The 16,373-nt window shown below is 43.7% G+C and overlaps 1 protein-coding gene across 1 annotated transcript in view; it reads right to left on the minus strand.

The window, feature by feature from the left end:
* The window catches only part of LOC139228839 (GTP-binding protein Rit2-like), a 520,260-nt gene extending 504,235 nt beyond the window's left edge, over positions 1-16,025 (minus strand). The window contains exon 1 of the mRNA XM_070860274.1: positions 15,920-16,025. Coding sequence (XP_070716375.1) covers positions 15,920-16,025 — 106 coding nt within the window. The remainder of the gene's footprint in view (positions 1-15,919) is intronic.
* Positions 16,026-16,373: the final 348 nt, after the last annotated feature.

Consider the following 16,373-nt stretch of genomic DNA (forward strand, 5'->3'; position numbering starts at 1 on the left):
ACTGGAGTTTAAAAGGATGAGAGGGGATCTCATAGAAACTTACAAGATTCTGATGGGACTGGACAGGTTAGATGCGGGAAGAATGTTCCCAATGATGGGGAAGTCCAGAACCAGGGGACATAGTCTTAGGATAAGGGGTAGGCCATTTAGGACTGAGATGAGGAGAAACTTCTTCACTCAGAGAGTTGTTAACCTGTGGAATTCCCTACCGCAGAGAGCTGTTGATGTCAGTTCATTGAATATATTCAAGAGGGAGTTAGATATGGCCCTTACGGCTAAAGTGATCAAGGGGTGTGGAGAGAAAGCAGGAAAGGGGTACTGAGGGAATGATCAGCCATGATCTTATTGAATGGTGGTGCAGGCTCGAAGGGCTGAATGGCCTACTCCTGCACCTATTTTCTATGTTTCTATGTTTCTATGTTTCTAACCACCAGAGGGCTTATCCCCTGGAGTTCCAAGAGATCCCACAGGAGGCCTCACAGGCTGGAGAGGCACTCTGAGATCTGTAATAAAGGACTACGGTCACACTTACTTTGAGCTTGCAGTATCTAGTCTGACTCTTTAACCAAGACTTAACAATGGAGATGGCAGAAACTCTGAACAAATATTTTGTATCAGTCTTTATGGTAAAGGACACTAAAAATATTCCAAAAGTGTATAGTCAAGGGGCTATAGCGGGGAGGAACTTAATGCAATCACAATCACTAAGGAGGTGGTACTCAGTAAGATAATGGGATTAAAGGTGGATAAATCCCATGGACCTGATGACTTGCATCGTAGGGTCTTAAGAGAAGGAGCAGCAGGGATAGTGGATGCACTGGTTGTAATTTACCAACATTACCTGGATTCTGGGGAGGTCACTGCAGATTGCAAAACTGCAAATGTATTTAAAAAAGGCGGCTGACAAAAAGCAGGAAACTATAGACTAGTTAGCCTAACATCTGTGGTTGGGAAAATGTTGGAGTCCATTATTAAAGAAGCAGTAGCAGGACATTTGGAAAAGCATAATTCAGTCAGGCAGAGTCAGCATGAATTTATGAAGGGGAAGTCATGTTTGACAAATTTGCTGGGATTCATTGAGGATGTAATGAACAGGGTGGATAAAGGGGAACCAGTGGATGTGGTATATTTGATTTCCAGAAGGCATTTGACAAGGTGCCACATTAAAGGTTACTGCACAAGATAAAGGTTCACGGGGTTGTGGGTAATATATTAGCATGGATAGAGGATTGGAAAATGAACAGAAAGCAGAGAGTCGGCATAAATGGTTCATTCTCTGTTTGGCAATCAGTAACTAATGATATGTCGCAGGGATCAGTGCTGGGATCCCTACTATTTACAATCTATATTAACAACTTAGATGAAGGGACCGAGTGTAACGTAGCCACATTTGCTGACGACACAAAGATGGGAGGCAAAGCAATGTGTGAGGAGGATACAAAAAACCTGCAAAAGGACTTACACAGGTTAACTGAGTGGGCAAAAATTTGGCAGATGGAGTATAATGTTGGAAAGTGTGAGGTTATGCACTTTGGAAGAAATAAATCGAGGAGCAAGTTATTATTTAAATGTAGAAAAATTGCAAAGTGCTGCAGTACAGCGGGACCTGGGGGTCCTGGTGTATGAAACACAAAAGGTTAGTATGCAGGTACAGCAAGTGATCAGGAAGGCCAATGGAATCTTGGCCTTTATTGCAAAGGGGATGGAGTATAAAAGCAGGGAAGTCTTGCTACAGTTATGCAGGTTATTGGTGAGGCCACACCTGGAATACTGCATACAGTTTTGATTTCCATATTTAAGAAAGGATATATTTGCTTTGGAGTCTGTTCAGAGAAGGTTCACTTGGTTGATTCCAGAGATGAGGGGGTTGACTTATGAGGAAATGTTGAGTAGGTTGGGCCTCTACTCATTGGAATTCAGAAGAATGAGAGGTGATCTTATCAAAACGTATAAGATTATAAGGTGGCTTGACAAGGTGGATGCAGAGAGGAAGTTTCAACTGATGGGGGAGACTAGAACTAGGGGGCATAATCTTAGAATAAGGGACCGCCCATTTAAAACTGAGACGAAGAGGAATTTCTTCTCTCAGATGGTTGTAAATCTGTGGAATTCGCTGCCTCAGAGAGCTGTGGAAGCTGGGTCATTGAATAAATTTAAGACAGAGATAGACAGTTTCTTAACTGATAAGGGAATAAGGGGTTATGGGGAGCGGGCAGGAGAATGGAGCTGAGTCCATGATCGGATCAGCCATGATCAAATTAAATGGTGGAGAAGGCTCCAGGGGCCGTATGGCCTACTCCTGCTCCTATTTCTTATGTTCCTAGGAAGCATAAAATTACAAAGCGATATTAATAGATTAAGCGAATGGGCAAAACAGTGTCAAATGGATTTCAATGTCGGCAAATGTTAAGTGAAGATTAAGGGGTGATTTTAACAAATGGTAGGGTATATCAAGAGAAACTATTTCTGCTAGTTGCATAGTCTAAAAATTGGAGCAAGGCCTTTCAGGAGTGAAGTTAAAAAACACTTCTACACGCATGAGGTGGTAGAAGTTTGGAACTCTCTTCTGCAAATGGCAATTGATGTTAGGCCAATTGTTAATTTGAAACCTGAGATTGATAGATTTTTACGCGCTAAAAGCACTATGGGATATGGGGCAAAGGCAGGTGTATGGAGTTCGGTCACAGATCAGCCATGATCTCATTCTATGAATGGACAAGCTCAAGATGCTAAATGGCCTACTCCTGTTCCTATGTTCCTATGTTACAGTTGGCATTTAAAAAAAAGATTGTAACAGTTTTTATTCAAGCTGTAAATACAGAAGTGGGAACTCTGGACAACCCACTGACCGGTTTCAAGTCATCGCCGAATGTTTGCAGAGTGCCTGCTGGTACAGAGCTGGACTGGAAATCATTGGAGTACAAGCTCCGGGGCCCTGTGTTCAAATAGTGTCTGCAGAATAGGATTGGAAAAACATTTGCCTGGCCTTATCAGGGCCACAGTGATCTCCTAGACTAGTTTCAATTGTGTAAGAGGGCTGGAGAGTAATTTGCCTGGCCTAATCCCCTCAAATTGACCTCGGTTTTTAAACTGGTTTTTCACTTCACCCAGGAGGTCACATGGTCTCAGGTGGGGTCGGGAGCAATGTTCCAATTAAGCTGCATAGCTGCATGGCTGTGCAGCAGTCTGGAGGTCCCGCACATGCCGGCTCACTGGCTTTTATTGAGGTGTGTAAAATTATGAGTGGCCTAGATAGGAAGGGCCTATTTCCCTTAGTAGAGGGGTCAACAACCAGGGGGCATAGATTTAATATAATTGGTCGGAAGTTCAGAGGGGATTTGAGGGGGAATTTTTTCACCCAAAGGGTGGTGGGTGTCTGGAACTCACTGTTTGAAAGTGTGGTTGAAGCAAAAACCCTCAGCACATTTAAAAAGTACTTGGATATGCATTTGAAGTGCCGTAACCTACAAGGCTATGGACCAAGAGCTGGAAAGTGGGATAAGGCTGGATAGCCCTTTGTCGGCCGGCATGGACACAATAGGCTGAAATGACCTCCTTTCATGCTGCAAATTTCTATGATTCTCTGGAAATCTTGGACACGCTAAAAAACTTCAAAACAAATGGTGGCATTTATCCTACTTTAAACAGATGATTGGTCTTTATTCTACTGTACGATGCGAGACAAAAGATGACATGTGTGAAGGGTTGGCAGTTGGGGAGAGGCGGGAGCAGCGTCGGAGCGGCCTATAAAAGGCGTACCGGTGCAGCTACAGCGGGAGACAAAGCAAAATAGAAGTAGAAAGGAATCAAAAGGTGACGTCACAGCCAATGGGGTAAGTGATTGGCTGGTGATTGGTGAGTAGCTTTTTTTAAAATTTTTTATATCAGTAAGTGAACTGTAACATTGTTATTACCAATTTAAGGGTATCTAAGGGTTAAGGCATGGCAGGAGAGCTCGGTCACGTGATATGCTCCTCCTGTACCATGTGGGAACTCAGGGACTCTTCCGGTATCCCTGACGACTACATGTGTGAGAAGTGTATCCGCCTCGAGCTCCTGACGGTCCACGTTGCGGAGTTGGAGCTGAGGGTGGATTCACTCTGGAGCATCCACGATGCTGAGAATGACGTGAGTATCATGTGTAGTGAGTTGGTCTTACCGCAGGGAAAGGGTCCACAGCCAGATAGGGAATGGAAGACCAGCAGGAAGAGCAGTGCAAGGAAGGTAGTGCAGGGGTCCCCTGTGGTCATCCCCCTGCAAAACAGATACACCGTTTTGAGTGCTGTTGGGGGGGATGACTCATCAGGGGAGGGCAGCAGCAGCCAAGTTCATGGCACCGTGGCTGGCTCTGCTGCACAGGAGGGCAAGAAAAAGAGTGGAAGCGCGATAGTGATAGGGGACTCAATGGTGAGGGGAATAGATAGGCGTTTCTGCGGCCGCAACCGAGACTCCAGGATGGTATGTTGCCTCCCTGGTGCAAGGGTCAAGGATGTCTCGGAGCGGGTGCAGGACATTCTGAAATGGGAGGGAGAACAGCCTCATTGTGCACATTGGTACCAACGACATCGGTAAAAAAAGGGATGAGGTCCTACGAAACGAATTTAAGGAGCTAGGAGCTAAATTAAAAAGTAGGACATCAAAAGTAGTAATCTCGGGATTGCTACCAGTACCACGTGCTAGTCAGAGTAGGAATCGCAGGATAGTGCAGATGAATACGTGGCTTGAGCAGTGGTGCAGCAGGGAGGGATTCAAATTCCTGGGGCATTGGAACCGGTTCTGGGGGAGGTGGGACCAGTACAAACCGGACAGTCTGCACCTGGGCAGGACCAGAACCAATGTCCTAGGGGGAGTGTTTGCTAGTGCTGTTGGGGAGGAGTTAAACTAATATGGCAGGGGATGGGAACCAATGCAGGGAGACAGAGAGAGACAAAAGGGAGGCAGAGGCAGGAGAAGGAGGGGAGATGGGGGGGGTGGGGGGCGGAGAGGCCCGGGGCGGGGAACAGGAAGGGCCACTGTGCAGCAGAATTCTAAAAGGACAAAGGGTGTTAAAAAAACAAGCCTGAAGGCTTTGTGTCTTAATGCAAGGAGTATCCGCAATAAGGTGGATTAATTAACTGTGCAAATAGATGTTAACACATATGATGTGATTGGGATTACGGAGACGTGGCTCCAGGATGATCAGGGCTGGGAACTCAACATCCAGGGGTATTCAACATTCAGGAAGGATAGAATAAAAGGAAAAGGAGGTGGGGTAGCATTGCTGGTTAAAGAGGAGATTAATGCAATAGTTAGGAAAGACATTAGCTTGGATGATGTGGAATCTATATGGGTAGAGCTGCAGAACACCAAAGGGCAAAAAACATTAGTGGGAGTTGTGTACAGACCTCCAAACAGTAGTAGTGATGTTGGGGAGGGCATCAAACAGGAAATTTGGGGTGCATGCAATAAAAGGTGCAGCAGTTATAATGGGTGACTTTAATATGCACATAGATTGGGCTAGCCAAACTGGAAGCAATACGGTGGAGGAGGATTTCCTGGAGTGCATAAGGGATGGTTTTCTACACCAATATGTCGAGGAACCAACGAGGGGGGAGGCCATCTTAGACTGGGTGTTGTGTAATGAGAGAGGACTAATTAGCAATCTCATTGTGCGAGGCCCCTTGGGGAAGAGTGACCATAATATGGTGGAATTCTGCATTAGGATGGAGAATGATAGAGTTAATTCAGAGACCATGGTCCAGAACTTAAAGAAGGGTAACTTTGAAGGTATGAGGCATGAATTGGCTAGGATAGATTGGCGAATGATACTTAAGGGGTTGACTGTGGATGGGCAATGGCAGACATTTAGAGACCGCATGGATGAATTACAACAATTGTACATTCCTGTCTGGCGTAAAAATAAAAAAGGGAAGGTGGCTCAACCGTGGCTATCTAGGGAAATCAGGGATAGTATTAAAGCCAAGGAAGTGGCATACAAATTGGCCAGAAATAGCAGCGAACCTGGAGACTGGGAGAAATTTAGAACTCAGCAGAGGAGGACAAAGGGTTTGATTAGGGCAGGGAAAATGGAGTACGAGAAGAAGCTTGCAGGGAACATTAAGGCGGATTGCAAAAGTTTCTATAGATATGTAAAGAGAAAAAGGTTAGTAAAGACAAACGTAGGTCCCCTGCAGTCAGAATCAGGGGAAGTCATAACGGGGAACAAAGAAATGGCAGACCAATTGAACAAGTACTTTGGTTCGGTATTCACTCAGGAGGACACAAACAACCTTCCGGATATAAAAGGGGTCAGAGGGTCTAGTAGGGAGGAGGAACTGAGGGAAATCTTTATTAGTCGGGAAATTGTGTTGGAGAAATTGATGGGATTGAAGGCCGATAAATCCCCAGAGCCTGATGGGCTGCATCCCAGAGTACTTAAGGAGGTGGCCTTGGACATAGCGGATGCATTGACAGTCATTTTCCAACATTCCATTGACTCTGGATCAGTTCCTATCGAGTAGAGGGTAGCCAATGTAACCCCACTTTTTAAAAAAGGAGGGAGAGAGAAACAGGGAATTATAGACTGGTCAGCCTGAACCTCAGTAGTGGGTAAAATGATGGAATCAATTATTAAGGATGTCATAGCAGCGCATTTGGAAAATGGTGACATGATAGGTCCAAGTCAGCATGGATTTGTGACGGGGAAATCATGCTTGACAAATCTTCTGGAATTTTTTGAGGATGTTTCCAGTAAAGTGGACAAAGGAGAACCAGTTGAAGTGGTATATTTGGACTTTCAGAAGGCTTTCGACAAGGTCCCACACAAGAGATTAATGTGCAAAGTTAAAGCACATGGGATTGGGGGTAGTGTGCTGACGTGGATTGAGAACTGGTTGTCAGACAGGAAGCAAAGAGTAGGAGTAAATGGGTACTTTTCAGAATGGCAGGCAGTGACTAGTGGGGTACCGCAAGGTTCTGTGCTGGGACTCCAGCTGTTTACATTGTACATTAATGATTTAGACGAGGGGATTAAATGTAGTATTTCCAAATTTGCGGATGACACTAAGTTGGGTGGCAGTGTGAGCTGCGAGGAGGATGCTATGAGGCTGCAGAGTGACTTGGATAGGTTAGGTGAGTGGGCAAATGCATGACAGATGAAGTATAATGTGGATAAATGTGAGGTTATCCACTTTGGTGGTAAAAACAGAGAGACAGACTATTATCTGAATGGTGACAGATTAGGAAAAGGGAAGGTGCAACGAGACCTGGGTGTCATGGTACATCAGTCATTGAAGGTTGGCATGCAGGTACAGCTGGCGGTTAAGAAAGCAAATGGCATGTTGGCCTTCATAGCGAGGGGATTTGAGTACAGGGGCAGGGAGGTGTTGCTACAGTTGTACAGGGCCTTGGTGAGGCCACACCTGGAGTATCGTGTACAATTTTGGTCTCCTAACTTGAGTGCAGCGAAGATTCACCAGACTGATTCCCGGGATGGTGGGACTGACCTAACAAGAAAGACTGGATCAACTGGGCTTGTATTCACTGGAGTTCAGAAGAATGAGAGGGGACCTCATAGAAACGTTTAAAATTCTGATGGGTTTAGACAGGTTAGATGCAGGAAGAATGTTCCCAATGTTGGGGAAGTCCAGAACCAGGGGTCACAGTCTAAGGATAAGGGGTAAGCCATTTAGGACTGAGATGAGGAGAGACTTCTTCACCCAGAGAGTGGTGAACCTGTGGAATTCTCTGCCACAGAAAGTGGTTGGGGCCAATTCACTTAATATATTCAAAAGGGAGTTAGATGAAGTCCTTACTACTCGGGGGATCAAGGGGTATGACGAGAAAGCAGGAAGCGGGTACTGAAGTTTCATGTTCAGCCATGAACTCATTGAATGGCAGTGCAGGCTAGAAGGGCTGAATGGCCTGCTCCTGCACCTATTTTCTATGTTTCTATGTTTCTATGACAGTTATTTTGAGGGATTCAGTGAACAATGGGGAAATATTACTAATTTGGAAACAAGCTAGAATGATATCCATTTTCAAAAAGTATGACAATACAAAAACAACAACTTGAATTTCTAAGCACGCTTTTACAGAGCCAAGGCTTCGGCAACTGAATGCATGGCCACCAATGGTGGAGATTAAAATCACGGATGCGCAAGAGGCCAGAATTGTAGGAGCGCAGATACCTTGGAGGGTTGTAGGGCTGTAGGAGATGATAGAGATAGGCAGGGACGAGGCCATGGAGGGATTTGCAAACACGGATGAGAATTTTTAAAATGCGGCATTGCCAGACCGGGAACTCAGCGAGCTCAGGGGTGATGGGTGAATGGCACTTGGGATTAGGATACAGGCAGCGGAGTTTTGGATGAACTCAATTAGGGTGTAGGGTGGAAGATAGTAAGCCGGCCAAGAGAGCATTGGAATAGTCAAGTCTAGAGGTAACAAAGACATGGATAAGGGCTTTAGCAGCAGGTGTGCTGAGTCGGGATGAAGTCGGGTGATGTTATGGAGGTGAAAGTAGGCGGCCTTGGTGATGGAGCAGATATGTGGTCAGAAGCTCATTTCGGGGTCAAATACAACACCAAGTTTGCAAACAGTCTGGTTTAGCCTTAGACAATTGTCAGGGAGAGGGATGGTGTCAGTGGCTAGGGAAGGAAATTTGTGGTGGGGACTGAAGGCAATGGCTTTGGACTTCCCAATATTTAGTTGAAGGAAAAGTCTGCTCATCCAGTACTGATGTTGGACAAGCAGTGTGACAAATCAGATACAGTGGAGGGGTCGAGAGGGGTGATGTGGAGATAGATCTGAGCATCATCAGTATACATGTGGAACCTGATGTGTTTTCAGATGATGTCGCTGAGGGGCAGTATGTAGATGAGAAATAGGGAGGAGCCAAGGATAGCTCAACGGAGGATTCCACAGGTAATGGTGCAGAAGTAGAAAGAGAAGCCATTACAGGTGATTCTCTGGCTACAACTGGATTGATAAGAATGGAACCAGGGGTGGGCAGTCCTACCCAGCTGAATGATGGAGGAGAGGTGTTACAGGGGTTGGTGCTGTCAACTGTGTCAAAGGCTGCAGACATGTCAAGAAAGATGAGGAGTGATAATTTACCATGATCACAGTCACATAGGATGTCATTTGTGACTTTGAAAGGACCATTATAGTACTGTATCAGTGGCAGAAACCTTATTGGAGGGAATCAAACAGGGAGTTGCTGGAAAGATGGGCACAGATTTGGGAGGCGACAACATGGTCAAGGACTTTGGAGAGGAAAGGGAGATTGGAGATGGGGTGGTGACGGCAGATATAAAGGAGACAGTATCTGGAGAGAATCGTTAAAAATATCAGCTAACATAGGGACCAGGAAGGGAAGTTTGGTGGTCAGCAATTTAGTGGGAATAGGGCCGAGGGAACAGGAGATGGGTCTCATGGACAAGATGATATCAGAGAGGGCATGAGGGGAGATAGGAGAAAGATGCAAGTTCAGGGCGAGGGAAAGGGGAAACATTCGGGGAAGTTTGGCCTCATGGGCTAGGGGAAGGGAGGGAAGTGAGAAAGGCAGTTGAACAGATGGTCCCAAGCCTAGCGACAAAGAAGTCCATGAGCTCCTTGCACTTGTTGTTGGAGGTTAGGGTGGAGAAGATAGGGAAGAGGGGTTTAAGAAGATGGTTGCAATGGAGAAGAGAAGCCGGGGGTTATCTTTGCATTCCAGAATGATCCTGAAAGAGTGAGCAATTTTGGCAGAGGAGAGCAGAACCCAATAGTGCTTTATGTAATCCAGCCAGATCTGCCGATGAATGGTTAAACCAGTTCTCAGCCATAAATGTTCAAGTCTGTATCCCTTAGACTTATGGGAATGAAGATGAGGGCCATACCAGGGGATAAGAGAGAATAAAGGTTTTAATAGGAACAAGGGCTTCAATGGTGGAGGTGAGGGTGTGATTGAGCCGATCAGTAGCTGCATAAAGTTTGTCGTATGCGGAGGGCTAAAGGCTAGGCAGTTGGGAATTTGAAAGTGCAGTTGTAATTAACTTGGGGGAAAGTTTTTTCAAGGGCTGACACAGAAGGAAGTGGCGTTGAGAGGGGGAAGGGGGATGTGGGGGGAGAGCGATACAAGGAAGTAATCAGAGATGGCTTTATCTGTATTGATACAATGGGTACAGAAAGGCCACATGAGTTGGTAAGGTTGAGGGGGTGGCTGTGAATATAGGTAGGAGCGTTTATATGGAGGGAGTGACTAAAGAGGGGATATTGACCACACCATCCATCAGCCTCATAACAGTAACAAATAAAGCAATCATGATTATAAGTACACTTGACCACCTGTATAATAAAATCTTTGTAAACAGTTGCAAACATGGATTCCAAGGTGAAGAACCTATCTACTTTTTTTCAGGAAATGACACCACGTGGACTCCGGAAGGCCCAATAACATGGGATACCTAGATTTCTGAAAACCCTTTAACAAAGTTCTGCATTAAAAGCTGCTACTTGCGCTTAAAGCAACGTCTTTTGAAGGGAATGGGAATGAATAGGGAAATGTCTGAAGGGTGGGAAGCAATGGATATTTGTTAGAGGAGTGTTGAATCCAGTGGCCCAGTGATAGGTGATGGGAACCCTATAAAATAAATTAGATGAAATCTGTAGGTGGGTGAAACAATGAAAAATGACAAATTGACAGAAGGTAAATTTGGTTACATAAGTATTCCATGAATGACATTGAAATATCAAAGATTAAAGGTTGAAAGAAATCTAGGAATGTCAGTAACCTCCATGCTTTACGTGTTCAATCAATGCGGAACAGTAATCAGCAAAACAAATCAAATGCTGTGTTATATTGCCAGAATATTATGATACATGTCAGACCTTGAATAATGTATCCAAGACCAAAGAGAGTCATTAAAACTGTGGAGGTAGAGGAGAGAAGAACCACAAATTGTGGAGGATGGATTATCAGGAAAATCTAGAGAAAATTGTTTTTGCATGCCTGTCAGTGGTAATTAATCTTACTTCTGAGTTGGAAGATTATGGTTTCAAGCCCTACTTCAGAGACTTAATCACATAATCTAGGCTGACACTTCAATGTGGTACTATTGGAGGGGCCGCCTTTCAGATGAAATGACAAACAAGTCTTTCAGGTGGATGAAAGAAAATCCCACATAACATTCAAAGAAGATTAGGGGAGTTTTCCTCTGGGACCTTGCAGCATGTAAGTTGTTTCCTTACATTACAACAGTGACTAGATTTCAAAACTACTTTATTGATTATGAAATGTTTTGGGATTTGAAAAGTGTTCTTTAAATACAATTTTAACTAAGAGGGAGCCTATAACGGTATATACAATAGCATACAATATAGAAAAGATACATCTGGAATACTGCTTGAAATTAAACCATGCCAGTAGGACATGGCACACAAGTTCAAATTAACAAAAAACAAATCATGGAATCATACAGGACAGAAGAAGATAATTCGGCTTATAATGCCTGTGCTGGCTCTTTGAAAGAGCTATCCAATTTTTCCCACGCTCCTGCTCTTTCCCCATAACTTGGAAAATTTTGCCTTTACAAATATTTCTCCAATTCCCTTTTGAAAGTTAGGACTGATATCAGGAAAAGTGTGATCTATTCGTGAAATGATTTCCATGTAGTGTTGTGGCAGCATACACACCCAGAATCATTTAAGAAACAATAAGTTATTGTGATGGGTGGACTGTAGATCATCCCTGGATGGACTGCATGGCCTTTCTCATCTGCATCTGACTTGTTGTTTTGTGATTGGGGCAGGGCTCAAATAGTTTTAACCAACATTCTTAATTAAGTGGAACTTAGATGGGTGTTTCACTAAAAAACAATTAATCACTGGATATCAGAACATATTGCAATCAGCTCATTGTCTGCTATTACCCCATGCTACTGCCAGCCATGGCTCAGTTGCCGCACACTCTTTCTGCTGCCTGCGCTTGTTTTCTGCATGCTCTTGCCGATGAGACTCGAGGTGCTCAGCACACTCCCGGATGCACTTACTTCACTTAGGGTGGTTTTTGGCCAGGGACTCCCAGGTATCAGTGGGAATGTTGCACTTTATCAGAGACTTTATCAGCACTTTATCGTGTTTCTACATTACAGCAGTGACTATACTTTAAAAAGTACTTAATTGCTGTAAAGCGCTTTGGGACGTCCAGTAGTCGTGAAAGACGCTATATAAATGCAAGTTTATCTTTCTTTTTTAAATGAAATCCACGTTTAAAAGGCTCATATCAACTAGTCAGGTCAAGATATTTATTTTAAATTAAATCATCCATTTGTGCCTCAGCAATGAGTAGTAACTCAGGATTTTCCTCACAAGCACAATTGCTAGTTTAGGTGTGACAGTGCTAATCATAGTGAATGTTCTTGGGTCAGATTAATTAAAGTAATTTCTTCAGGCTCCCAGTGGTATTGCCACCTGTGCTTAGGAGTTTGCCACCGAAGGGTATGGGGCAGAAAATAGATACTGCTCCAGGAGTCAGATGCCTGCAGCATCTTAAAGGGATAGGCAGCTTCATAGAATTATAACATGTCCATGTCATCAAGAATTTACTGAAAATTCCTCCATCAATTTAAGTGACTACTGAGTGGTCATTTCAATTTTTGGAGGCACTACGCATCATATAGCAATAGCAAACTAGACATCTGTTAAAGGCAGGTGTTCCTAATGTCTATTGCTGCTGAGGAAATAATGACAAAAAATGCAATGTATTACACCACACAATCATTACTCTCCAATTTAAATATACCCGTCCGTATGTGGGCGGGTGCTTCAACCAGCAAGCTAGAAAATAGGTTGGGGACAAAACTGGACAGAAATCCAGCAAAATATGTTCCCGCCCAATTCTCTATCCCACTCACCCCAATACTGCTGTAAAATTTTCTAGGCTAGATGGGAAAGTAAGCTGTGAGGAGGACACAAAGAGCCTGCAGAAGATATAGACAGGTTAAGTGAGTGGGCAATAAGGTGGCAGGTGGAGTATAATGTGCGAAATATGAGGTTGCTCACTTAGTTAGGAAGAATAGAAAAACAGAATATTTTTTAAATGGTGAGAAACTATTAAATGTTGGTGTTCAGAGAGATTTAGGTGTCCTCCTACAGGAATCATAGAAAGTTACCAAGTAGGTACAACAACCAATTAGGAAAGCAAATGGCATGTTGGTCTTTATTGCAAGGGGATTGGAGTACAAGAGTAAGAAAATCTTGCTACAATTGTACAGGGCTTTGGTGAGACCACACCTGGAACACTATCCACAATTTTGGTCTCCTTATTTAAGAAAGGATATACTTTCCTTAGAGCCAGTGCAACAAAGGTTCACTAAATTGATTTCTAAGGTTGTCCTACGAGAAGTGATTGAGTAAATTAGGCCTAAACTCTTCCTGGTGTTTAAAAGAATGAGAGGTGAACTCACTAAAACATATAAGATTCTGAGGGGTATTGACAGGGCAGATGCTGAGAGGTTGTTTCCCCTGGCTGGAGTGTCTAGAACTAGGGGGCACAGTCTCAGGATAAGGTAATTTAAGACTGAGGTGAGGAGGAATTTCTTCACTTAGAAGGTTGTGAATCTTTGGAATTCTCTGCCCCAAAGAGCTGTGGATGATGAATCGTTAAGTATAGTCAAGGCTGAGATAGTTAGATTTTGGACTCTAGGGGATTCAAGGGATATGGAGATCGGACAGGAAAGTGGAATGAGGTCTAAGATCAGCCATGATCTTATTGAATGGCAGAGCAGGATCAAGAGGCCGTATGGCCTACTCCTGCTCTCAATTCTTATAAGAACATAAGAAATAGGATCAGGAGTAGGCTATTTGGCCCCTCGAGCCTACTCCGCCATTCAATAAGATCATGGCTCCAGGCCGCAACTCCACATCCCTGCCCACTCCCCATAAACTTGACTCCCTTATCGTTCAAAAATCTGTCTATCTCCACCTTAAATATATTCAATTACCCAGCCTCCACAGATTCACGACTCTTTGAGAGAAGAAATTCTTCCCCATTTCCATTTTAAATGTGCAACTCCTTATTATGAAACTATGCCCCCTGGTTCTAGATTCCTTCATGAGGGGAAACATCCTCTCTGCATCTATCCTGTCAAGCTCCCTCAGAATCTTATATGTTTTAATAACCTTTAGAAGACCTCTCAGTCTTCTAAACTGCAATGAGTATAGGCCCAACCTGGTCAACCTTTCTTCATATGATAACCCCTTCATCTCAGGAATCAACCTCTGAACCTTACGTCCTTATGTTCTAAATCCAGCAGTAAAGATGAAAATTCTGCCTGTAGAGCCTTGCTGAGATAAACTGAGATAAAAAAAAACGATTGTCAACAGAAAGACTCATTGAAGAGCTGGACTGTGGTTGACTGACGGTATCCAAGGACCTTATAGGAGTTGGGTAGAGAATTCCTAACAGCAAGGACTACCATGCAGATATAATGAAGTGTATAGGTATCCAAAGAAAACCGGACCAAGATCCTCTCTGTCCAAAGAGAAAGAAAAAATTGTTGACAACTTTGGCTCAACAGATCACAGGTGCTCCAATCCTAACTGTCATTGTGCAACATAGTTCAAAATACACTATTAATAATACATTTGTGTTGACATTTTCTGGCTCATATCTCCATCCGAATATTTTTGAGTGCGGAATTTGGACTATGCAAGGTGTCATTATGGTGGAAAAATGTAAGTTCCATACAAAACAGCATATGAATGGTGTATATGGTGTAAAAAAGAGGACAAAATGTGAGGAGTACATGCAAATATCGATAGGTGTATTAAGTATAAGGCATGCATAAGGTGGTCAGATGCATGAAGATTGTGAAAGGGATATTTCTAGGAATGGCATATGTCTGAGGTGATTGTGATAGACATGTTTGAACAGGTTGCGGAGAATCCATACAGGACTAGAGAGTGTGGTCAGCATGTGGAGATGGGAATCAATTAATTCACTTCTGAAATAAGAAATAGTGTTCAACTTAAATCATAGCAGACATGCTTTAGGAAATGTGTAATGCCAAATTTATATATATGAGATTCTTTGGGAATATATCCTTTCTTTGCTTCTTTGTCAGAAGGGATATATGCCATCGTGCAAGCTTCGCAACATCCATTTCATATACTCAGGAATATTCCAATTCCAATTCATCACCAACCAACCAACCCCTTTCAACAAAGCCTACTGGCAATATACCAAAGAGTTCAGTTATGTCCGGATGTCATTAAAGAGGCTAATATTGGAACATTTGATTCTAACTTGGCCTGTAGATTTTCTAATAAGATGTTGTATATGTTATCGTTTACTATCATCATGGAAAGCTGCTGTGGCGTTTTTTGCTTCGGCTTTAATACAGGCTTACAATACGCCATAAATACAGATTTCCTAATGCAACAACTAAAAATGTACTGGTTGGACAGGAGTAAACCCCATTGTGGCTGTTTCTCTTTAAGTGCAAACAGTACTTCTTGTTCTTTGTTAAGGTTATCGGAAACCGTACAAAACACCTCAGACATGTTTAGAAAACTAGTTCCTCGTTTTCTAAACATCAGAGAACTGTTAAGTTACTGTGCTGTAGTATTCAATTTCCATGGCAATGGCAACCACTGACCTTGAGCTGAGTACACAGCTGAAATGTTAGTGCTATGTTGGAGGCGGGTGGATTGCCCAATCCAACAAACGCCTATAATAACTTGAATCAGCCTCTCTGACAGCTCCACCGCTCTGCAAATCTCTTTATTCGCAGGACACAATGCTGCTGCCGTCTGTTAAGCCACATTATTGACCACTGTGACCCTGACACGGGCATTGGCAGCGAACGGTGGTGAGCCCAATCCCGCCCGTTTTCTTTGTGGATGTTAAGACGCTCCTGACATGCAAGCTGCACAAATCGGTCAGTTTCAAACCTACCGCTTTTCCCAACCCCACCAGCGCCAAGCATCACAACTTTATATTCTCTCGATCCGCCCGAAGGACTGCCGCTGCTGCTGCTGATCGAGTCGTTTTCAGCGTCCATCGTGATGTAGTCAGCAAAAAGGGGGATTAACAAAACAGACAAAAGAAGTGCAAAGTGCTGATGAGATCCGCTGGCTACAGAATACATAGCGGTGGCAGGCACTGGATCCACAGTGTGTGTGTTTGCCAGCGCGGGTTTCCCAGCAACCAGTTGCTAGAGAGCTCCCGATAGAAGCTGCGATCTGCCACAACACCAGAGTCAATATAGACTCCTGGGGCAGTGGCTTATATTTGAACGAGATAACGCGAAGGGCCCTGTGAATGCAAATCAGGAACAAAAAGATCGATCCCGAGATGAGAGTCACCACGTTTTTCAGACGCGAAAATGTTAAGAGGAAATTGGTTGGAA

The sequence above is a fragment of the Pristiophorus japonicus genome, chromosome 2 (genome assembly GCF_044704955.1).
Source record: "Pristiophorus japonicus isolate sPriJap1 chromosome 2, sPriJap1.hap1, whole genome shotgun sequence".
NCBI lineage: Eukaryota > Metazoa > Chordata > Chondrichthyes > Pristiophoridae > Pristiophorus > Pristiophorus japonicus.